Source organism: Manis pentadactyla, chromosome 2, assembly GCF_030020395.1.
Source record: "Manis pentadactyla isolate mManPen7 chromosome 2, mManPen7.hap1, whole genome shotgun sequence".
Lineage (NCBI taxonomy): Eukaryota > Metazoa > Chordata > Mammalia > Pholidota > Manidae > Manis > Manis pentadactyla.
This window is the reverse complement of record NC_080020.1, coordinates 163,693,169-163,719,036: the sequence shown is the minus strand read 5'-3', so window position 1 is coordinate 163,719,036 and position 25,868 is coordinate 163,693,169. Positions and strand designations below refer to the sequence as shown.

Sequence of the window (25,868 nt, the reverse complement as noted above, 5' to 3'; positions counted from 1 at the left end):
CCTTTGCCCTCTCTCTGCCCCTCTCCACAGCCCTTCTTCTCTCCTTTTCTTTCTGGGCTGTGGAAAGAACTGATTAAGCTCCCTGTCCAGCATTTGCAGCAAGCTCCTTTTTCTCCTGAGACTTCTTCAGCTATGAGGAGACCCATGTCCTGCACTGCAGGAGCTCTCAAGCTGAAGGGGTGGGAAAGGGTGGCAGGGGGCTCCAGTCTGGCAGATGCCTTTTTGTCAAAGAGAAACGCCCCCCACGGAACCTCTCCTCTTTCCAGCACTTTCATCCCCCTCAGAGCCCAGGGTTGCTCTGCATATGAAAGGCGCCGCCCTCTGCAGCTGCCCTAGCCCCACACCACCCCACTGGCCTCCAGCCCCTCCTGCAGAGGGCCTGGTGTCTGTTTGGGCCTCACCCGTGAGGCACTGGGCTGTTGTCTTCTCTTTTCTCAGTTCACTTTTGAGAGCCATTCAGCCCCTTGAAGTACAGTCGGGAGCAGTAAGGGAAGATCTCCTTGTCCTCGGACCAGGCCACCCAGACATCCTGAGACACCTTGAGGATTCCTGGTCCTGGCCTCACCCACCTCACCTGGGGATCCAGGCAGTGAGGACATCCCGCTCCAGCTCATTTATCTTCTCCCTTCCCAGCCACTCTAAACCCCCCCCTTATTTACCTGAAGGGCACTATTTCCCTGGGACAGTCTAGACTGGCCCTCAAAGCAGGATGATAATGTGAGTCCTGCTCCGTCTTTTGCCAGAGTGGGGAGGTAAAACCTCCACGTGCTTCTGTGGACATTTTTTGCGGGACAGGGAGGTGTGCTTCTCCAAACTTGGACCAGAACTCTTCTCAAAGGACTCAAGCATGAGGACCAGAGAAGCTGACCTTCAGCAACATTCTAACCCAAGAAAGTGTCGTTTAGTGAGTGATGCCCACCTCTGAATGCCTGGAGGGCAAGGGAGATGGCCCAGAGGAAGCACCAGGCAGACTGGGCCTCCCTCTTCTCTTCCTGCCACCTGGAAGCCCTCCAGGCCTTCTCCTCTCCTTCTCTCCTCTGACCACTCTCTCCCCTTTCCACCCAGTCCATGTCCTACTCTGACTTCAGATGCTGATTGAGCACATCTGTCTCCTGTTACAGACTGAACTGCCCCTATCCTCCAAATTCATGTGTTGAAGTCCTAACCCCCCCAACCTCCCAACTGTGACTGTATTTGGAGACAAGACCCTAAGGAGATAATTAGGGTTATATGCAGCCATAAGGGTAGGGCTCTGATCCCACTTAAAAGGGGAGGAAGGACACTAGGGCTCTTACATGCACAGAGAAACAGCCAAGTGAGGATAGCAGGAAGGGAAAAGATGGAAACAGCAGCCTTACTGCTACTGAGACAGGGAAGGAGTAGACGGCAGCCCCTGTCCAGTTAGAACAAGACAAGGGCCCTGGGAAGGATAAGCGGGATGCTTACTAAGGACCTTGAGAAGGTGAAAAACAGAAGATTTGCAGTTGAAACAGCACAACAATGTATGTCTCTGTGACAAAGAACCATTTTTACTGACTTTCAGTCACGCAGCTTGACCGTGGCATACTAGGTCAAAACAGAACTGACCTTCAGTATGATTGGCTAGTCAGTGCAACAGGGATAAAAGCCCTAGACCTGAGCCCAAGAACTGCAGCCTTGCCCTTCCCAGTATATGCCTGGAAGTTCTGTATCTATACTCCTCTCTACCAATAAAAAGCCTCTTTCTTGCTTGTCTACCTTGAGCATTTGTGAAGTTCATTCTCTGACTCCATAAACAAGAACCCCAGTATCATCTTCCTGGGGCCTTGTCCAGGTCTCTCCCTGTTTTCAGCCACCTAGAGGGCAGCTACCATTCCCTGCCACTCTCGCGTTAATGAAGTCCTTCCTTACCTATATTTGCCCGACCTGTTCAAGAATTCTTTCTCATCCATAGTCAAGAACCCTCCCTGTCCAGGTTGAGGTTTCTCCTAGTGCTTCACTCAGTGCTCAGGGAAAGACCTCCGCAGATGCGGCTGCCCAGCCACACTATGATTTGGGTTGTTTAAGACAACATGGCCTGATGGAGTGATTAGAAAACAACTACCTGCCAACAGCACCCAGCAGTTAGTGACCGTCGCCTGTTCAAGGCACTGTGCTTACACAAGATCCTTGCTCTCTAGGAGTTTCCATGCTAGTTCACGCAAGGAAATAAACACATGGAAAGTTAAACATCAATGTAAGAATTAAATAACCATAAGCCTGAACATTCAACAGCCACCACAAGGTAGCAAATGAGCAGCTGCCCAAGGGTGACACTGACAGCAGATGCTATTAATTCAGGAGAAAAAGGAGTCTTCTGCAGCCTAGGCTTATCTTGCTCTAACTGGACAAGGGTTACCCCCTGTTCTTTCCCTGTCTCAATACCAGTAAGGCTGCTTTTTCCATCCTTACCCTTCATGCTGTCATCACATGGCCTTTTCTCTGTGCATTTAAGAGTTTCTTGGCCAGGGGGAGCCAAGATGGCAGCATGAGTAGAGCAGCAGAAATCTCCTCCCAAAACCACATATATTTTTTAAAATACAACAAACACAACTCTTCCTAAAGGAGAGACCAGAAGACACAGGACAATAGCCAGACTACATCCACACCTGCGAGAACCCAGCACCTCGCAAAAGGGGTAGGATACAAACCACGGCCCAGCAGGACCCGAGTGTGCCCCCCACCCCAGCTCCCAGCAGGAGGAGAGGAGTCGGAGAGGGGAGGGAGAGGGAGCCCAGGACTGCCAAATAGCCAGCCCTAGCCATCCGCACCAGAGCACAGACACAATGCATGCATGGGGTGCTGGAAACTAGGGAAACAGGACAGTAAGACCTGTGAGCAGATCCCCGCAGCTGGCACCCTGGGGACAAAGAAAAGTGAGTGCTTTTTGAAAGTCTTAAAGGGACAGGGACCCCACAGCTGGATGGAAGCGTCCCAGGACACTTAGCTCAGCAGCCGAGAATCCTGGGGAACTCTGGGCACCCTAAGCCCCTGGACAGCAGGGCAGCTCAGAGGCCCTTCACAGAGATAAACAGCCTCCTGCCTATTTCCCCTCCAACGCGGCTCTGCCATATCAGAGCAGCCGCCCGGGGCAGGCCACACCCACAGCAACCGCAGAGCTCAACTCCACAGTGCCGGGCAAGAATCAGAAGCCCCGTCTGCACGCAGCTGTCCAGCACAAGCACTAGAGGTCACTGTTCTCCCAGGAGAGGAAGGCCACAAACCAACAAGAAGGGATATTCTCCCAGCCATCACTTGCGCCAGCTCTGCAATCTCTATCGCCATGAAAAGGCATAAGAATTTGATACACACCAAAATCACAACCCCTGAGAAGGAGACAGACCTAACCAGTCTTCCTGAAAAAGAATTCAAAATAAAAATCATAAACATGCTGATGGAGCTGCAGAGAAATATACAAGAGCTAAGGGATGACGTCTGGAAGGAGATTACAGAAGTGAAACAATCTCTGGAAGGATTTATAAGCAGAATGGATAAGATGCAAGAGGCCATTGATGGAATAGAAACCAGAGAACAGGAATGCATAGAAGCTGATGCAGAGAGAGATAAAAGGATCTCCAGGAATGAAACAATATTAAGAGAACTGTGTGACCAACCCAAAAGGAACAATATCCACATTATAGGGGTACCAGAAAAAGAAGAGAGAGAAAAAGGGATAGAAAGTGTCTTTGAAGAAATAATTGCTGAGAACTTCCCCAAACTGGGGAGGAAATCATTGCTCAGACTATGGAAGCACACAGAAATCCCAACAGAAGGGACCCAAAGAGGACAACACCAAGACACATAAAAATTAAAATGGCAAAGATCAAGGACAAGTCAGAGTATTAAAGGCAGCCAGAGAGAAAAAGGTCACCTATAAAGGAAAACCCATCAGGCTATCATCAGACTTCTCAACAGAAACCTTACAGGCCAGAAGAGAATGGCATGATATATTTAATGCTATGAAACAGAAGGGCTTTGAACCAAGAATACTGTATCCAGCACAATTATCATTTAAATATGAAGGAGGGATTAAACAATTCCCAGACAAGCAAAAGTTGAGGGAATTTGCCTCCCACAAACCACCTCTACAGGGTATCTTACAGGGACTGCTCTAGATGGGAGCACTCCTAAAAAGAGCACAGAACAAAACACCCAACATATGAAGAATGGAGGAGGAGGAATAAGAAGGGAGAGAAATAATCATCAGACTATGTTTATAAAAGCTCAATAAGCAAGTTAAGTTAGACAGTAAGGTAGTAAAGAAGCTAACCTTGAACCTTTGGTAACCACGAATCTAAAGCCTGCAATGGCAATAAATTCATACCTTTCAATAATCACCCTAAATGTAAATGGACCGAATGCACCAATCAAAAGACATAGAGTGATAGAATGGATAAAAAAGCAAGACCCATCTATGTGCTGCTTACAAGAGACTCACCTCAAACCCAAAGACATGCACAGATTAAAAGTCAAGGGATGGAAAAAGATATTTCATGCAAACAACAGGGAGAAAAAAGCAGGTGTTGCAATACTAGTATCAGACAAAATAGACTTCAAAACAAAGAAAGTAACAAGAGATAAAGAAGGACATTACATAATGATAAAGAGCTCAGTCCAACAAGAGGATATAACCATTATAAACATATATGCACCAAATACAGGAGCACCAATATATGTGAAACAAATACTAACAGAATTAAAGGAGGAAATAGAATGCAATGCATTTATTTTGGGAGACTTTAACACACCACTCACTCCAAAGGACAGATCCACTAGACTGAAAATAAGTAAGGACACAGAGGCACTGAACAACACACTAGAACAGATGGACCTAATAGACATCTACAGAACTCTACATCCAAAAGCAACAGGATACACATTCTTCTCAAGTACACATGGAACATTCTCCAGAATAGACCACATACTAGGCCACAAAAAGAGCCTCAGTAAATTCCAAAAGATTGAAATCCTACCAACCAACTTTTCAGACCACAAAGGTATAAAACTAGAAATAAACTGTACAAAGAAAGCAAAAATGCTCACAAACACATGGAGGCTTAACAACATGCTCTTAAATAATCAGTGAATCAATGACCAAATTAAAATGGAGATCCAGCAATATATGGAAACAAATGACAATAACAACACAAAGCCCCAACTTCTGTGGGACACAGCAAAAGCAGTCTTAAGAGGAAAGTATATAGCAATCCAGGCATATTTAAAGAAGGAAGAATAATCTCAAATGAACAGTCTAATGTCACAATTATCGAAATTGGAAAAAGAAGAACAAATGAGGCCTAAGGTCAGCAGACGGAGGGACATAATAAAGATCAGAGAAGAAATAAATAAAATTGAGAAGAATAAAACAATAGCAAAAATCAATGAAACCAAGAGCTGGTTCTTCAAGTAAATAAACAAAATAGATAAGCCTCTAGCGAGACTTATTAAGAGGAAAAGAGAGTCAACACAAATCAACAGTATCAGAAACGAGAAAGGAAAAATCACGACGGACCCCACAGAAATACAAAGAATTATTAGAGAATACTATGAAAACCTATATGCTAACAAGCTGGAAAACCTAGAAGAAATGAACAACTTCCTAGAAAAATATAACCTTCCAAGACTGACCCAGAAAGAAACAGAACGTCTAAACAGACCAATTACCAGCAACGAAATTGAAGCGGTAATCAAAAAACTACCCAAGAACAAAACTCCCAGGCCAGATGGATTCACCTCGGAATTTTATCAGACATACAGAGAAGACATAATACCCATTCTCCTTAAAGTTGTCCAAAAAATAGAAGAGGAGGGAATACTCCCAAACTCATTCTATGAAGCCAAAATCACCCTAATACCAAAACCAGGCAAAGACCCCACCAAAAAAGAAAACTACAGACCAATATCCCTGATGAACGTAGATGCAAAAATACACAACAAAATATTAGCAAACAGAATTCAAAAATACATCAAGAGGATCATAGACCATGACCAAGTGGGATTCATCCCAGGGATGCAAGGATGGTACAACATTCGAAAATCCTTCATCATCATCCACCACTTCAACAAAAAGAAAGACAAAAACCACAGGATCATCTCCATAGATGCTGAAAAAGTATTTGACAAAATTCAACATCCATTCATGATAAAAACTCTCAACAAAATAGGTATGGATGGCAAGTACCTCAACATAATAAAGGCCATATATGATAAACCCACAGTTAACATCATACTGAACAGCAAGAGGCTGAAAGCTTTTCCTCTGAGATCGGGAACAAGACAGGGATGCCCACTATCCCCACTGTTATTCAACGTAGTACTGGAGGTCCTAGACATGGCAATCAGACAAAACAAAGAAATACAAGGAATCCAGAATGGTAAAGAAGAAGTCAAACTGTCACTATTTGCAGATGACATGATATTGTACATAAAAAACCCTAAAGACTCCACTGCAAAACTACTAGAACTAATATCAGAATTCAGCAAAGTGGCAGGATACAAAATTAACACACAGAAATCTGTGGCTTTCCTATACAGTAACAATGAACTAATAGAAAGAGAAATCAGGAAAACAATTCCATTCACAATAGCATCAAAAAGAATAAAATACCTAGGAATAAACCTAACCAAGGAAGTGAAAGACCTATACCCTGAAAACTACAAGATACTCTTAAGAGAAATTAAAGAGGTCACTAACAAATGGAAACTCATCCCATGCTCATGGCTAGGAAGAATTAAGATCATCAAAATGGCCATCCTGCCCAAAGCAATATACAGATTCAATGCAATCCCTATTAAATTACCAACAGCATTCTTCAATGAACTGGAACAAATAGTTCAAAAATTCATATGGAACCGTCAAAGACCCTGAATAGCCAAAGCAATCCTGAGAAGGAAGAATAAAATGGGGGGGATCTTGCTCCCCAACTTCAAGCTCTACTACAAAGCCATAGTAATCAAGACAATTTGGTACTGGCACAAGAACAGAGTCACAGACCAGTGGAACAGAATAGAGACTCCAAACATTAACCCAAACATATATGGCCAATTAATATACAATAAAGGAGCCATGGAGATACAATGGGGAAATGACAGTCTCTTCAACAGATGGTGCTGGCAAAACTGGACAGCTACATGTAAGAGAATGAAACTGGATCACTGTCTAACCCCATACACAAAAGTAAACTCCAAAGGGATCAAAGACCTGAATGTAAGTCATGAAACCATAAAACTCTTAGAAAAAAACATAGGCAAAAATCTCATGGACATAAATATGAGTGACTTCTTCATGAACATATCTCCCCGGGCAAGGGAAACAAAGGCAAAAATGAACAAGTGGGACTATATCAAGCTAAAAAGCTTCTGTACAGCAAAGGACACCATCAATAGAACAAAAAGGTATCCTACAGTATGGGAGAACATATTCATAAATGACAGATCCGATAAAGGATTGACATCCAAAATATATAAAGAGCTCACACGCCTCAACAAACAAAAAGCAAATAATCCAATTAAAAAATGGGCAGAAGAGCTGAATAGACAGTTCTCTAAAGAAGAAATCCAAATGGCCAACAGGCACATGAAAAGATGCTCCACATCACTAATCATCAGAGAAATGCAAATTAAAACCACAATGAGATATCATCTCACACCAGCAAGGATCGCCATCATCCAAAAGACAAACAACAACAAATGTTGGCGAGGTTGTGGAGAAAGGGGAACCCTCCTACACTGCTGGTGGGAATGTAAATTAGTTTAACCATTGTGGAAAGCAGTATGGAGGTTCCTCAGAATGCTCAAAATAGAAATACCATTTGACCCAGGAATTCCACTTCTAGGAATTTACCCTAAGAATGCAGCACTCCAGTTTGAAAAAGACAGATGCACCCCTATGTTTATCGCTGCACTATTTACAATAGCCAAGATATGGAAGCAACCTAAATGTCCATCAGTAGATGAATGGATAAAGAAGAGGTGGTACATATACACAATGGAATATTACTCAGCCATAAGAAAAAAACAGATCCTACCATTTGCAACAACATGGATGGAGCTAGAGGGTATTATGCTCAGTGAAATAAGCCAGGCAGGGAAAGACAAGTACCAAATGATTTCACTCATATGTGGAGTATAAGAACAAAGGAAAACTGAAGGAACAAAACAGCAGCAGAATCACAGAACCCAAGAATGGTAATAGTCACCAAAGGGAATGGGACTGGGGAGGATGGGTGGGAAGGGAGGGATAAGGGCAGGGAAAAAAGAAAGGGGGCATTACGATTAGCATGTATAGTGGGGGGGAGCCCAGGGAGGGCTGTGAACAGAGAAGACAAGTAGTGATTTTATAGCATCTTACTACGCTGATAGACAGTGACTGTGAAGGGGTATGTGGGGGAGACTTGGTGAAGGGGGGAGCCTAGTAAACATAATGTTTTTCATATAATTGTAGATTAATGATACCAAAATAAAAAAAATTTTTAATTAAAAAAACTACATTGCCAACAAAACATTCTTAGTTTCACTCTTCAAGTAAAGAAACAATAGTAAAGAATTTGAACAATGCAACCAGATACAAAGAATGAAAAAAAAAAAAGAGTTTCTTCCAGAGGCAAGAGAAGAAGGAGACCAGAGTGGTGTCCAAGAATAGAGACCAGTGGCTGTCACTCTCAAATGTGCATCATAATGACCCAGTGGACTGGTTAGACCAAAGAGTGCAGGGTCCCACACCCAGAGTTTCCAATTCAGGAAGTCTGGGGTGGAGCCCCAAATTTTGCATTACTAACAAGTTCCCTGATGATGATGCTGGTCCAGGAACCCCCCACCCCACCCCCACCCTGAGAACTACTGATCTAGCCTGAACATTCTCTACCCGAGGTAGGAAACAGGTGGCCCTGATGACCTATCTGGTGCACAGCTAAGCTTACTTGTACTACACAATGTGTTAATTTTTTGTAGGTAGTTACCAACATTTAAAAAGTAGGACATTTCCCAGAAAATTCCAGACTTCTGACTTCTCTTAAAATAAACAGGAAGATCTGGGAATTGGAGGAAGATGTTTAAAGAGCACAAACTTCCAATTATATGAAAAATAAACACTGGGGATATAATGTACAACATGATGACTACAGTGAACACGGCCATACAGAACATGTGAAGATGATTAAGAGAGTAAATCTGAAGAGCTCTCAACACAAGGAAAAAAAATGTTTTTTCTTTTTTTTTTTAATCTTTATGAGGTGATGGATGTTAACTAGGCTTATTGTGGTAATCATTTCACAATATATGTAAGTCATTTTGCTGTACACCTTAAATGTAGACAGTACTGTACATCAATTATATATCAATAAAACTGGGGGGAAATTTTAATTATATCATGTACTTCAAAATTATGAATTAAAAAATAGGAAGGTATGGCCACACTGAGCACACATTTCCACACAGCCAACAAAAATCAACTGAAACCAAGGAGCCACAGCCCTCTCCACTTGGCATTTCACCCCCCAAATGCCACAGTTCCTGTCACTTCCCACTCCCAGCACAGGGCAGTTTCATTCATTCATGTTAACTACCCAGCACCTATAGGTAATCAGGTGTATGATCCATGATCTGCATTTAATCATCATATAGATTCAAAAGCCTGGATAGATCATAATCTAACCAGTTTCCAGTGACTGGCTGGGTACATGGCTTGTTTCTACTTGTTTTATGTCATCAACACACTACAGTGAATCACAACCCACATACTCTTGCACTTGTTCAACTATTTTGTGGGATACATTCATAGAAGTTGAATTGCTTCTAACTTCTGTAAAATTTGTGGAAATTCATAGAAATTTGATATGCAATACGCTCCACAAGAAGGGTACAGATACCATTTCAAATTAATACTAACACAAAACAGGAAAAATCAGATAGCTGGATGACATTCCTTTTTATCTGAACATTTTTAATTAACCAAGTGCAGTTCTCACATTTCTTTCCATTTCTCTCCACCCTAAGCCCTCTTAAATAAGCGCCCACTAAACATGCCATTTTATTCCATAACTTCTGACACCTAAGTTCTATGACATTGTTAATTGACACAATTAACAATGTGTTAAACATTGTTTATTGCGACACAATAAACAAAGTGTTAAACCCACTTTGCTCCAGGAGAATCAGCCACAGCACAAATGTCTGCTGTGGGTCAGTCAGGCAGCTCTGGCCGACACCCTCTCCCCTGCCCTGCACAGGCGGGTTGTCAGCGAGGTGAGTACCTTCATATGCCAGCATCTACCCCACATTGCTGCCCAAATTCTGAAACTTTACCCTGGGTCCCTATGGGGACTGAATTGTGCCCTCAAAAATGCATATGCTGTTGTGAAACCTGAGCATAAGATTGTATCAATGATACCTTTAAAAAAACAGACGACCAACATATAAAAAAAAATGCACATGCTGAATCCCAAACCCCAGTACTGCAGAATGTGACTGTACTTGGAGACAGGGCCTTTAAACAGGGGATTCAGCTAAGATGAGGTCGCTCTTGTAGGCTATAATTCAATACGCTGGTGTCCTTATATGAAAAGGAGACTAGAACGCGGACACACACAGAGGGAAGAGCACATGGAGACATGGACGGAGACAGCCACGTCTAAGCCCACAAGCAAGGCCGCAGAAGACACCAGCCCCACCGACACCTTGATCTCAGACGTCCAGCCTCTAGAATTGTTCTGTTGTTAAGTCACCCAGCCTGTGGTACGTTGTTATGGCAGCCCCGGCAAACTAACAGTCCCTTATGTCCACTGAAGATATTTATCCGTGAGTCTACTTCATCTCCTAGGCAACAGGCCAGAAGAGCAAGAAGAAAACTCCAGTCTAGTGCTGTCAGAACCCCTTTCCTGAGCCTCCCTTCTTCTACTCATTTCTGCTCCCTCTCATCCACTCCGTTTCTCTTTGCTGTCTCCCAGGCATTGGCACCTATTTCTGAATGATCACACCTCACAGCACGGCAGGGAAAGGGGGAGGTGAAGAAGCCGTGGGGGAGAGGCTAGAGCAGGAGCCCAGAAGGAGAGGCTGGCAGGGATCTGGGGAGTTCCAATCCAGGAAGGGAGGTGGGAGCAGGTGGGGGATGGTGGCAGTGAGGAAGGGGCACAGGCAGGTGCCAGGACCCTGCGCTTGGGTTCAGTCACAAACTGTCCCAAATGTCTACAGTCCAATGTCCTTCCCTATGCCCAGCACCAGATGTACAGGGCCATCCAGTAGGAGTGGTCACCTTACAGCATCTCAAAGTGATCTCTGGGCCTGGGCTGGGCCAACAGCATCTATAGTCTCCTCAGACAGCATTATGTCTCCGACCACTGCAAACGCAAACACAGTCACCCAGTCGCAGGCAAATCAGGGAGACCACGGATGCCCCAACAGCACAGAGCTTCCCCAGAGCTGTCCTCTCCCTGGGAAATAGGTCAGCAGCCCCCACCTGCTGTACTCAGTGATAAACTACTGCGGCCCTCCTGTTACGTCTCTCCTGTTATGATTCCACATGCTATGAGTCCAGGGCACAGAGCCCCAGCTGCTCCTTAAGGCCTGAATGACTGTAAATGGAAAGGGAGGGGCTGGGGTGGAGGCTAGCATAAAGTGTGTCAGGAGAGATAGAAGGAAAAGAGAGAGAGGACAGAGAAGACCTGCTGTAATGTCCATGGCGAGACACTGGACAACGCCACCAACAACCACCTCGTGATCCAGAGCAGCCTCACTGACACCGGCTGGCCCCGTTCTGCCCAGCTCCTTCCCCCTCTCCTCACACCAGTGTAAACTCTGCCTCACCCCTGTTTGGAGAGAGCTCATGCCCTCCCCTCCCCTCCTAAAGGGACATGCTGGAGTTGTTTGTAAAGTCCAGGGTTGTCCTGGGCTAATCCCCCAAGGAAGAACTGGCAAAGGGGCTTTCAAAGGAGCTCTCCACTCCCAGCCTAGTTGGCCAGGGCAGGGGGCAGGGACATGGGGCAGAAATAAGGCTGCAGCTTCCCTTGAAGTGCTTCTCTTAGGACCCCAAAGGCAGCAGGGGCAGGACCAGATCCTGGCAGAGTCAGAACACCAGCACACCTGTGGTATCCACGCAGGTGGACACAAATATCTCATTTTTTTTTAAGTTCACTTCAGACTTTAGAGGGGCAGCCCAGCACCAGAAGACAGCAGGATCAATGCTTGCTTTGTCTTTGAGTCCCTAAAATATGAGACAGGGTGCCTAGCCCATACTGAGTGCTTAAGAAATGTGTCCCAAATAAAGACTAGCAGTAAGAGCAAAGACAGCTCAAGCCTGAGCGGGCCTGATGCCAGGTGGAACCACAGAGCTAAAGGTGCACGACCAGCCAAAAGGTGCACGGTTCATTCAGTTTTCCATTTCTGGTGGAAGGAAGGAAGGGAGGAAGGAAATTAAAGTGATGACCACGGTGCAGAACTGCTGAGGAAGACCCCCTGCAGAGCTCATGGCCCAGCCCTGGATTCCAGTCTGCCGAGTGCCACCCACCACAGCTTGCTGACACTATGCCAAGGCAGGGACAAGATTAATTCAAGGACTAGAGATCACAGGCTCCTGGGCATTTACAGTAACTGCAGCACCTCACTGAGCTCTGCACAAGAACATGAAAATATTAAATAACAATGTTGGGAAAGAACATTAAAAAAAGAAAACATGAGAATGAGATAAGAGCCAAAAGACTGGACTTACTGTGAATTTTCAGATGCCAGTCTTAACCCAGATATTAGAATGGCTATATACAACTTTTTAGAGTAATTATCACACATACATGTTGTGTCCCATTTTGGCCATGGTATCTACAAGTCCACAGGTCTGCCACTCGGCTTTCTACGTCTGTCCATTGAAATCCAACTTTCATTCACCCTGCCCCATGGGCACATTCAGCAGTGGCCCACTCATTATCCCACATCCACTCATGAGCCCCCTCCCAGGTGTCAGACCCCATGCCAGAGGCCGGGGTACAAGGACCAAGAAGGCAGGGCCCGACTTCAGGAGCCAAGGCAGCCAGCAGGGGCCCAGCAGAGGCTTCCAAGGGATGCTGAGGACAGCAGGGGGTCACCACTGGATTTGGGAAGTTTTCACAGAGGAAATACTATGTTCACTGAATCAGCCGCTGGCCAGGACAGCATGGGGAAGAATCCCTGGCAGGAGGGACAGCATGTTCTCCCTGCCACAAAGAGGTCATTATTAAAGAGGTTTGTGTCCACAAACAGACCTGCCCATATTTTAGGAACCAGTCCCCCATCAGAGTTCACTTTTTTTTTCCCTAGGCTTTTATTTTAAACCAAACCTACTAAGGAAAAATAAAGTATCAAGATCTCCACCTTCAAGCACATTCCATTTCGATTATGGAAACTATGGAAAAGTCTCCCTTCAGCATTGTAGTTAGTTTCAAAGCTGAGCCTGCCTGCTTCCACTGGAATTTATGACTCGGGAGCACAAACTCCCTCAGCAAATCAGAGCCATGAGTCCGGCAGGTGGCAGTGCTCAGTAACAGAACTAGGTGAGAAAACAGGAGCCAAGAGAGGCCAGCCCTGCTCAGTGTCCACGCACGCCAGGCTGTCCACCAGGGTTATTCTAACTGCAAACCATCCCAGTGCACACCCTACAGCCAGTGGCTTTCTCCTCTTAGGTGACTGACCAGTCCAAAGGAACTTGTTCCAAAGAAGAAAAATCGCCATCTTCTCCAACACCCCAAAGCTGTCACTCCAGAAATGCGCTTTTTCCTAAGACCCAATAGTATGCTCCCTGGGCCCAAGCATTGTTTAAGGTTTCACTTTGTTGGTGGGGGGTGGGGAATGGCTGTTCAGCAGAGACTATTGTCAGTTAGGTCCCATGCGTAAACAGAGCAAGATCTGATAGGGACGCTGCCTCTGGAACGTACAGAAGCGTGACAGGGAAGACGCAGATATGAAAATGTCAGGGCCACCTAATGGCGAGGCAAACAGTAACAAAGAAGCGATTCTTTGCACAACGGCAATTCAGATAACACATCATCTAAAGAGGACTTTTGGATTTAAAAAGGACTTTTACGTCAAACTGTCTCTTGGGATACAGAGAGCAGAAAGATGCAGATTTTGCACATGGAAAACAGGGCAACCCCAGACCTGCTGGCTTCACTCATATTCAGATCCTGTTACTGAGACCCCAAACATAGAGGTGACTGGACCCAAAGAACAGGCTCCAGTGCTGAGAAGACTGGGGCTGTCCCAAATTCCCACCCCAATATCCAGTCCCATGCCGGGGAAGTGGGCAGCAGAATCCTGTGGTTAGACAGTTGTTCCAGTCAGCCCGTCAGGTGAGGCACACAGTGCCACATGTCTGGAGCCTATGCACAGATGCCTGGTGGTGTATGAACACAGAAGTAGGATTAAATTAGATCATTTATCTAGGGAATCCTAGATCTTTAATGGGAACCCATCATGCAGATGGGGAGGAGGTAAGGGGACTCACAGGTAAGCCCTGCATCGCTGAGCCTCCAGCAATAAGCGCATGTGCTGCCCTTGCAGAGGGAGAGCAGTGCAGCCAGAAGCACTGGGGCAGTGGCACAGACTCCCGCTGAAAGACAACAGGAGTTGTCACCGTACTCCACCCTGGACAGGGAGGTGGTGTCCACCCTGGGACGGCAGAACCAAATCCATAAATGGGAAGAAACAGGCATCCTTCCCCTCCTGTCAAATCAAGACAGCCCAGGGGAACAATTAGCTCTCAGGTAGCAGGGGAGAGGCAAAGTGGGAGAGAGAAGTCAGCCAAACAATGGAATCATGAGGGATGAGAACAGAGGGAGGCCTACTGCTGCCTCTCCAGTCAGAGTTACAGACTCCTTTTTTCATTTTCTGCAAGATTACTGAGCGTCTACTCTGTGCCAAACATAGTGCTAAGTCCTAGGAAAACAGTGATGAGTCCGTTCCTTGAGAAGCTGGTCATCAGTATTATAAAGACCTCAGGTTCTGGGGAGCAACCACCAGATTACACCTTATCATTCTTACATAGCCCCATGATCAGCAGATATTCAGCTGTATTGACTTAATGGGTAGCTAAGACGACTCTTGGTGAGCCACCTAGGTCCTTAAAGTTTAGGACCAGCTGGACAGGGATGCTTTAATATTGAGAAAGCTGCAGACAGAGGGCAAAGAAAGTTGTGAGATCAGACATCACTGAAAGTTGCTAAGATAAATCTTAAAAGCTCTCATCATAAGAAAGAAAATTTTGTAACTATGTACAGTGGCATGTTAATTAGACTTATTGTGGTGATCATTTCATAATCTGTGCAAATATAGAATCATTCTGCTATACATTAGAAACAAATATAATGTTACATATCAAATATACTGCAATGGAAAAAGACATCACAACTGATCAGAGACCAATAAAAAAAGTCTTCATAAAATTCAACAACTGCTTCCACTAATAGAAGCAACAACTGCTTCTAATGAAACCCCTAGTAAAACAGAAATTCGAGGACGTTCCATTCACATCATAAAGACTAACAACTAACAGCATCAGTTTAACTGTGAAATATCAAAGACATCCTCATTCAAGTTAGGGAACAGAAAAATGCCCTTTTTTCACCACTACTGGTTCATGCTCTTCTAGAGAACCTAACCAACACATTACGGCAAGAAAAGGAAATGAGACTAATTGCAGAAAAGTGAAGACAAAATAATTATTTATCAATGATAGATCTGGTCACTAAGAAAGCAAGAGAATCAACTAACGCTGTTACATTTCATGATTTCAATTAAGTGGTTGAATTAACGTATAGAAATCTATAGCCAGATGGAAATCATAATGAGAAGAAAGTCTTTATGTCAGCAAAATTTATATTAAAAACAATGAAGAAGTGAAAGACCTATACTCTGAAAACTACAAGACACTCATGAAAGAAATTAAAGAAGATACCAATAAATGGAAACACATCCTGTGCTCATGGATAGGAAGAATTAATATTGTCAAAATGGCCATCCTGCCTAAAGCAATCTATAGATTCAATGCAATCCCTATCAAAATACCAACAGCATTCTTCAATGAACTAGAGAAAATCATCCTAAAATTCATATGGAACCACAAAAGACCTCGAATAGCTAAAGCAATCCTGAGAAGGAAGAATAAAGCAGGGTGAAATTACACCCCCCCAACTTCAAGCTCTACTACAAAGCCACAGTAATCAAGACAATTTGGTACTGGCACAAGAACAGACCCATAGACCAATGGAACAGACTAGAGAGCCCTGATATAAACCCAACCATATATGGTCAATTAATATATGATAAAGGAGCCATGGACATACAATGGGGAAATGACAGCCTCTTCAACAGCTGGTGTTGGCAAAACTGGACAGCTACATGCAAGAGAATGAAACTGGATTATTGTTTAACCCCATATACAAAAGTAAACTTGAAATGGATTAAAGACTTGAATGTAAGTCATGAAACCATAAAATTCTTAAAAAAAAACAGGCAAACATCTCTTGGACATAAACATGAGCAACTTCTTCATGAACATATCTCCCAAGGCAAGGGTAACAAAAGCAAAAATGAACTCATGGGACTACATCAAACTAAAAAGCTTTTGTACAGCAAAGGACACCATCAATAGAACAAAAAGGTACCCTACAGTATGGGAGAATATGTTCATAAATGACATATCCAATAAAGGCTTGACATCCAAAACTTATAAAGAACTTAGATGCCTGAACACCCAAAAATCAAATAACCTGATTAACAAATGGGCAGAGGATAGGAAGAGGCAGTTCTCTAAAGAAGAAATTCAGATGGCCAACAGGCACATGAAAAGATGCTCCACATCACTAATAATCAGGGAAATGCAAATTAAAACCACAATGAGATATCACCTCACACCAGTTTGAATGGCCAGCATCGAAAAGACTAAGAACAACAAATGCTGGTGAGGATGCGGAGAAAGGGGAACCCTCCTACACTGCTGGTGGGAATCTAAGCTAGTTCAACCATTGTGGAAAGCAATATGGAGGTTCCTCAAAAAACTAAAAATAGAAATACCATTTGACCCCAGAATCCAACTCCTTGGAATTACCCAAAGAATACAACTTCTCAGATTCAAAAAGACATATGCACCCCTATGTTTATCGCAGCACTTTTTACAATAGCCAAGATATGGAAGCAACCTAAGTGTCCATCAGTAGATGAATGGATAAAGAAGATGTGGTACATATACAAAATGGAATACTATTCAGCCATGAGAAGAAAACAAATCCTACCATTTGCAACAACATGGATGGAGCTGGAAGACATTATGCTCAGTGAAATAAGCCAGGCGGAGAAAGACAAATGCCGAATGATTTCCCTCATTTGTGGAGTATAACAATGAAGCAAAACTGAAGGAACAAAATGGCAGCAGACTCAAAGACTCCAAGAATGAACTAATGGTTACCAAAGGGGAGGGGTGTGTGAGGGCGGGTGGGGAGGGAGGGAGAAGGGGATTGAGGGGTATTATGTTTAGTATGCATGGTGTGGGGGATCACGGGGAGAACAGTGTAGCAGAGAGAAGGCACATAGTGGATCTGTGGCATCTTAGTACACTGATGGACAGTGACTGCATTGGGGTATGAGTAGGGACTTGATAATATGGGTAAATGTAGTAACCACATTGTTTTATCATGTCAAACCTTCATGAGTGTATATCAATCATACCTTAATTTTAAAAAATTTTTAAATAAATAAATACAAACAATGAAGAAACTTATGAATGAGCAAAATCTAGATCAAGAACTCTACACAATAAAAAAGAAGACTAAAATAAAATTAAATAAATGGAAAGGATAATATGTTCCTGGATTATAGGACTTAAGGAAAAACATCAGTTCTTCCCAAATCAACCTAGAACTTAACAAAATCATAATCAAAAAATGATTTTAATAAGTAACCAGGATGTAATGTATAGCATAAGGAATATAGTCAAAATATTGTAACAACTTGGTATGGTGATAGCTGGAACCTAGAATTATCATGTATATAAATGTTGAATCACTGTGTTGTACACCTGAAACTAATGTAATGTAATACTGTTGTCAACTACCCTTCAATAAAAAATAAAAAATAAAAAAAAATGATTTTAAGAATCATTAAGGAAAGTGATGTCATCAAATATCTGAACTGGAGCATAAAGTTACAGTTATTAAGAATGTGTTATTGGCACAGACATAGGCAAACAGATAAGGGAACAAAATGGAAAGTGTTGGAACAGAGTGTGTGTGTGTGTGTGTGTGTGTGTGTGACTGAGTGTGTGTAATGATAAGCTAAAAACAAAGAGCACTGCAAGTCAGTGGAGAAAAGTTGACCCCAAGCCAGTTATATGGGCATTTAGAGGCTCCACGGAGTTGAGCCCCAAACTATGTATGTGAGCAAACGGTAGTGACGGCGCCAGTCACAGGCAGTGTGGACTCCTGGTGGACCTGCCTCAGATGCACTTGTCCAGTAACAATCTTGATCAGTTCAACAGAAATACAGTATGAACCACATAACTAATTTTAAATTTTCTAGTAGCCACATTTTTTTAAAAAGAATCAGCATGTATGTCCTCTTCCCTTTATATCTGTACAGTATTTATGAAGTGTTTTCCAACTTACTGTTTTGTTTGCTTCTGACAACAGGATGGTAGGGCAAATATTACTACCCCCATTTGAAAGATGAGAAAACAAAGTTCAGAGAAGTTAAGTGAAGAGCTCAAAGTCACACACTGGTGACAGTGCAGGAAACCTAACCCCAGGACATCTGGCTCTGAATCCATGCTTCCTCCACTACCATATAGTGTCCCCGCTTCAGCAATGCCTCAGCCTTGAACTGCCTCCACCCTCCAATCCAAGAGCTGGGTGGGGAGCCCTGGAGCACAGGCCCACAGGGCTCCTCCCAGGCAGGCTGCCCAGGCCTCAAAGGAAGGAAGTCGCAGGCTCTTCCCTCTCCTCTGTTCTCTGCCTCTTCCTGGAAGCTGCTTAGGAAAGTGGGCTCAAGAGCAGCCAGTGTCTGACCATCTCCTTACTCACTGTGCAATCAGACACCCACTGACCGACCTCCTTCTTCAGAGCTACAGAGAACAAGGAGGAAGAAACCAGCCTCTCCTCAACTGGACAGGAGAAGAAAGGGGCTCTAGGGAATGAGTTAGGGCTTATCTTCTTTCCTCTGGACTTACTGAGAAGGGAGACTCCATCAACAGCCACCCTAAAACCCTGATGGGGTTCTACAATTCTACACAGTACTGAGACTGATTGACCGGCAGCTACACACAGCAACACGGGCGACTCACAAAAGTAATGCAAAGCCAAAGAAGCCACACCCTAAAGGGAGCATCCTGGGTAATTCCGTCAAACTAATTTAAGTCAAAGATTTTCAGGATGATGGTCATCCTTGGGGGTGTGGGGGAGGCCAGGGACTAAGGGGCTTCTGGGCAACTGGCGCTGTTCTGTTTCCTGGGGGTTGAGCACACAGCTATGTTTGTGAAAATTCATCAAGTGCACTTTTCGGTATAATTATGCTACAATGAAAACTTTATACTATCTTTCTGGGGTGATGATGTTTGATAAATTGATCTGAGTGGTGGTTACTTGTTAAATATCACTGAGCTGTAAATGAAGGTTCTGAGTAGTTTACTTTTGTAAATGAAAAATAGAGGAATTACACTAAAAAAAGAGTCTCAGGAAGAAGCATATAACTTTTTCCTCCTAAATTTAAGCAACTCTAACCTCACTAGCTTAACCTCACAATCTTATAAAAAATTTAGTTTATAAATATAAAATACCTACATGAACCTTAAGAATGTGTCATGAAATCAACATGACACTCTAGCGTATAACCATAGTACTCATAATGTCTCTTGAATGTTTTATCTTAATAGATGGTGCTGAACATCCTTCTTCAAAGATAACTTGCTTAAGATAATATTTTACTTCTAAGCCTTTTGCCTCCCAACTGGAAGTATGAAAGGCTTGGCTCAGATAAAAATGCTCACAATTCCAAACCTGTACAATGAGCCTTTAAATCAAAGCACCTTTCTTTTCCAAAACATTGTATTAAATGCAGACATTGAAAAAAGTAGAATACTGGCTCTTTGGATTTCCAAAATAATGCAATAATACTCCCCCAGGAGATCCATACAAACAATTGGTGGTCCCCTGTCTTGTCTATAAATCTCAGTGTACCAAACAAATACTACATTTTAGCATCTGAGTATTTCCTAATACTATAGAATTTAAACAAGGTAAATTCCTTAAGAATTTCATTATCAACTCAGGAACACTGTTTTTAGGCTGTTGAATGTCCTTAAACCCTCTAATTAACAATCTGTGTTTGGCATCTCATTATCTGCTGTGGCCTAGATATTTGGATTCCATTCTGACAACCAACATCCCAAAAGGCCAACCACTAAGAATATTTGCAAAACAAAAATCTTTATTTCAAAAGGCAAAACTCCCACTGGCCCTGAGGTATCTAATGTACCTTCCGTCAACAACAAATTTCATCAAAACAAACAATAGCACTTTAATAAAGTACTGCTTTTCTTATGAGAAGTCAAAAACCTCTTGAACATCAACCTAAATTCTGATGCCCTGAGATAGGATCTATAAACTCTGGGTAAGAGGAGTTTAACTCTGCCTTGCAAAGTAATGTCCTGGGGGTGTATCCTATAGAGGGACAGCAATGCTCTCAAAAGGACTGATGTTACCTAAAATAGCCACGGCCAGTATCACTTTCTCAGGCCACACCCCATGACAGCCAGTCTGGCATTCACATGGTTCACATCCTATCAAAGCAGCTTTTTAATGAATGACCTGAACTAAAACCTAATAAAAGCATGCAATATTTGTTGGGATGACAAGAAAAAAGAAGTTTTCTCTCTCATTAATATACAAATAAGTGGGATAACTGACTATTGGGTTCATTTTTTAACTCCAAGAATAACATTCCTGAGCAGACAATCTTTAGATACACTGTGCTTCTGCTCCTACATCATAATTCAGTGAATTCACGCACACAATCAAATGCCAGGTCCTTCATGCAGATAGGGTTTTACCTGTGAAAAGTTCAACCCATTCAGCAGATGGCACTGCTCTTCCACCTTTTCCACTGCCGCCCCCACCCCCGTCTGTTTCCTCGGCCGTTAGGCCTCCTGGGCAAATTACAGGTCTACCACAGGCACCCCACAGGACTTGATGTCCACTTCGGTCAAGCAGTTGGTCATGAGCTTCACCCAGATGGGCCTCCTCCACTCCCAGTTCCCAGCGATGCCACTTAAGAGGCAGTAAGCACAGAGACCCTTTCCCGCTGCTCTGGGGTCATCCACAGTGCATCATGAGCTTGACATACTCTAGGTGGCACTTGAGGCAGCAGTAGATGTCCCTGGGGAGCACGTCCTGAAGGTTCTCCCTGTGGCAGCATCTGACAGCTGGTGAGGGCTGAGATAGTGTAGCGGTCCGTGAGGTCCAGCTTGAAGTACACAATGCTCCTGTGCTGAAAAGCCTCCTTGGAGCTGTCCGGGATGAAGTCCCAAACCCTGGTGTACAGAACGTGGATGGTGCCAAAGAAGCAAGATGACGGGTCCCACTTTATGGTCCACAAGAAGGAATTCAATTGACTTTGATAAAAGGAAACAAGACAACATAAAGGCATGATACAGAGGGTCAGAAACCTGAGAGGAGAAAATGAATTAGAGAGACAAGTTGCATTGCAGGAGAAAACTTATCAAAATATTATTTAGACTTTTGAGTCCAGGTAGATACACCTGCCAGGAGCAGGAGTCCTCAGTGCTGCCTGCATTTCAACATCCTTTTCCCCTTTTCTATCAAAATGTTGATTAAAGACCAGAAAGCAATAGTAATCTGTGAGTTTGCCCTATGCCTGCCTTAGAAACGAACTAGGCAGGAATTAAAGAAGCGCTCCTCAAGGGATGCCAAGGACACACACTGCAGGTGAGGGAAACCTGAGGAGACCGCTGTTACCTCCCAGGCAGACCTCATGGTCTCTGCTTCTTCAGATCTCAAATCCGACATTCCCAAAGGCAGAGGCTCTCAACTCTGGCTGCACATTGAATCACCTGCAAAAGCTTTTAAAAGTCCCACATCCGGGTCCTACCACAGACCAATCACATCAGGATCTCCGGAGGTGAGAGCAGAAGTGGTAATTTTTAAAAACTCCCCTGATGAATACAATGTGCTGCCAAGGTTGAAACCATGATCCTAAGGAGCTCCTGATTTCACGGTTCACTCCTATCCCTTTGGGACATGGATTTCCTATTGCATTTTGTTCTTACAAAGCCTTCTGGTTGCATAGCACAGAACTGGACAGTTGATGTTCCATGGAATCTTTCCCAGTAGTTTTATACACTAGCAGTAGTGCACATCCATCTGAGGCCAGCTCATCGTGCCCTTTGCCCCTAAGTGTCTCTCAGTCTCAACAGGCATTGATGAAGTGTCCATATATTGAGACACTGTACACAGAAGGGCATGGGGCAGTCCTCAAAGAGTTCAAGGGTAAAGATTGGATACACTTATAAGGTCAGCCACCCATCAAGAACCCAGAAATGTGAAAATCCAGGTTTCTAGGAAAGAGTTGGAATGCATTCCCTTTACAAAAGGCTTTAATTTCAGCAGTCTTTCAAGTAACATGCTTTCCTGGCTTGTGGAGTTTCAATTTACAGTGCTTGTTGTTTGTCAGTTATGTGGTATAAAGTAACCATGAACACTGAATAACTGAATAATAAACTACTGCTCTGAGGGGACTACAGGGTTAGGTTCCTGCCAGCCCTTGGTCACATTTTCACCAAAAGATCAACACATACCTTTGCTTTATGTGTGCTTTTGTTGAAAAGCACCTTATTTAATATATGTTACTGATTCATTACTTTCAACACCCAGCCAACAGCACGATAACTCATGCCCGAATAAAGTGCGTCAAACACATGTATTTTCTCCCTGAGGCACATCACAGCCTCTTGTGCTTAAGAACATTAGCTCTGCAGCACTACACTTGGCCAGTGAGGTCACCTACAAAGAGCACAAGAATGTAAACAAGCACAAAAATGCAACAACAAAAAAGTAGGCAAAAGACATTTGTTTATTGTTAACTTGTTTGTCAACTGAAACAACAAAGTGGAGCATCAACCAAATTCACCCTGTGGGTAAAACTGCAGAATTTCCAGAATCTCTCTCCTGGCTTTAGTGCATCTCTATATCAACAGGCGTCCCTAAGGGGTGGAGAAAAGTAGTTATTCTCCATATCAATAGGTAATTACCTGGGCAACCAAGGGCTTATCAGAACCTGAGAGGCTGGATGGGGCCTTCGCTTGCTTCTGCCCAAACAGGAGAAAGATGGCCCCCGGACCACAGTTTGTAAGCAATAAACAGATTTTAAACTTTATTTCTCCCTTTGACTGATTTTGGTTTTAGAGTTATTTTGCCCCGGAATTTCCTCTCTCTGGAGTTACAGCCCCCAGCGGGAAGCACGTGCACTGAGCAACTCAAATTTTCCACAGTTCTGGGCATGTGTGCACAGGACCACAAAAGCAGCCCAAGAATTAGGATTACAAATCAATTTTAGCAATTAGGTGAATTCACAAATACGGAATCTACAAATACTAAGGAGCAATTGTGTGTTAGTGTTTAGGCAACAACAACCTGTTTTCAGATAAAATATTACACAGAATCTCAAAATATAAGACTGGCTGGCGTGGGGCCACCTGAAACAGGGGCCCTATTCTCACAGCAGCCAACCTTCTCTTCTACACCTGCCCACTTACTGGCTTTCACAAAAACACTCTGACTACTGGGAGCAGGGCAGATGCAGGCAGGTAAACATGCAGCTAGAGGTGAGATAATGGTGCACACCTCTCGGTAAAGGCTCTCGGCTAAAGAGACAGAGCTGGCCACAGAGGAATAGGCCTGGTGCTCCACAATGGACTTTTCAAAATAAACTAGAAATCCTTATTTCAAATATTCCATTTGTAAAATGTCGCGATTTTCTTAAATGCCATGTGAGCCAAACAGAACCTATCTCACTAGCCCCCAGCCTGTGACCTTGAGTTTTAACAGTATTTAATTCACAGTTCTGCTCACACACCCACTTTCAAGCTTGCACTGATTGGGCAAAAGAAGCCTCAGTTCTGCTTCTGTCTCAGCTATCCCGCTGAGATTTTTTAAAGCCATTTCATTTCTCTACACCTGAATTTCCTCATTTGGCAAAGTTAGAGGAAAATCCCGGGCAAAGATTAGGATGAGAAACAAATTACAGAGATAATTATTAAGCAAATGAACAAATGAAAGAATGTACTTTAAAACCAACTCATGGTTAAGTTAATATTAGGAGATGAATCATGTCTGGGTCTCCAGCCAGCCCTCTGGCATCCTCTTGTGGAGTAATGAGGGTCCCCAGGATCATTTAAATATTTTCAGAAACCCAAACTGAAACTGTACAGCGACCAAAAAATGGCTGCCAAGAATAATTAAGCAATCAAGTGTCTCACTGTTAGTTAGAATTAGATCAAGCCAGTAGAAAAACACTGGTTAACTAGATGTTAATCAAAGGCTGAGATGGACAGTTATGGATTTGATTAATTTTAAATGGGTAACAAAATAATTACCTATAGATGCAACTGGCCTGCTAGAGATGGCCTTCCAAGCATAGGTTTAAGTTTGGTTTATTTGTTCATCTAATGGGGAAGAGTAGATGATCAAGGGGTCCTGTATGGTGATACGGCTGGGCAGCGCTGACCTATATAACAGATCTGGTCACACCAGTCCCATGCAGGCAAAGAGCGGAAATGTTATTATTAAACCCATGAGCACCTAATTCATTGTCATCTATCAGGAGATTGTGATATTAAGCAACTATATTCCCAGGAAAACCAAGCCCATACCCCAGGATCATGAGCCAGGGGGGTACAGGGGGACAGGTGTTGTTCCAGTTTGATTTTGGTTTGTTTCTACCCATACTCTCAATCTCCCTAAAGTTCCATCCTACGGCCAAATACCTGCACTTCTCTTTAAACAAAGTCTGTTCAACTATATGTATCAATTTTTTACTTACTTACTTATTTTATTGTTGCCTTTTCAATTAGTTTTAGTCTAGAAATAGGGTCATTGAATGATCTTCTCACTGAAAACTGCTCAGATAAAAAAAAAAAAGACTCACGTTCTGGGATCCAACTGTTTAATGACAGTGATAATGCTAAGAGCAGCCAGCTGGTACTCAGTGTTCACCGGGGGCCAGGCAACATCCAACCACTGCACAGGAATTGCCCTGCTGCCTTCATTCAACACTCATTTGTTCCACAACAATTTGTGCTCTGCTTACTGTGTACCAGGCACTGTCCCAGGCACTAGACACTGGCATGTTCTAGGGCACTAGGAATACAGTAGGAGAAACACAGGCCCCTGAGCCGGGCATGTTAGTGGTAACCGCTGTGGAGAACGTGAATGCAGAAAAGGGAAGAGAGAGTACTGATGGAGGAGGGATGCAGTCTGAATCAGGGCGATCAGGAGAGGCACTGAATGTCCACAAGGGAGGCAAGAGGACAAACCAAGGGCATGTCGAAGAGCATGTCCTCCAGGAGGAGGAAGAGCAAGGCAAAGGCCCTGAGGCAGAAAGGTCCTCCATGTGTTGGAGGAGCAGCAGGGAGACCAGCATAACTGCAGGGGGATGACTGAAGAAGAAATCAGGAGGCAAAGGTCAGAGAAGTGAGTGAGGCTGGGCCGCACAGGGCATGTGGGCTACCAGAAGGGTTCAGGCTTTTATGCCACGCAGGATGGGAGCTAGTACACTGTAACTCCTGAGGGAAAATATTTTCCCAGTCCGGGGCAAAATACCTTTGAAAC

The 25,868-nt window shown here is 43.6% G+C and overlaps 1 protein-coding gene across 1 annotated transcript in view; it reads right to left on the bottom strand.

The window, feature by feature from the left end:
- The window catches only part of TRABD2A (TraB domain containing 2A), a 71,932-nt gene that overhangs the window by 30,975 nt on the left and 15,089 nt on the right, over positions 1-25,868 (bottom strand). The window contains 4 exon segments of the mRNA XM_057497540.1: positions 21,074-21,324; positions 21,327-21,347; positions 21,350-21,423; positions 21,425-21,634. Coding sequence (XP_057353523.1) covers positions 21,074-21,324; positions 21,327-21,347; positions 21,350-21,423; positions 21,425-21,634 — 556 coding nt within the window.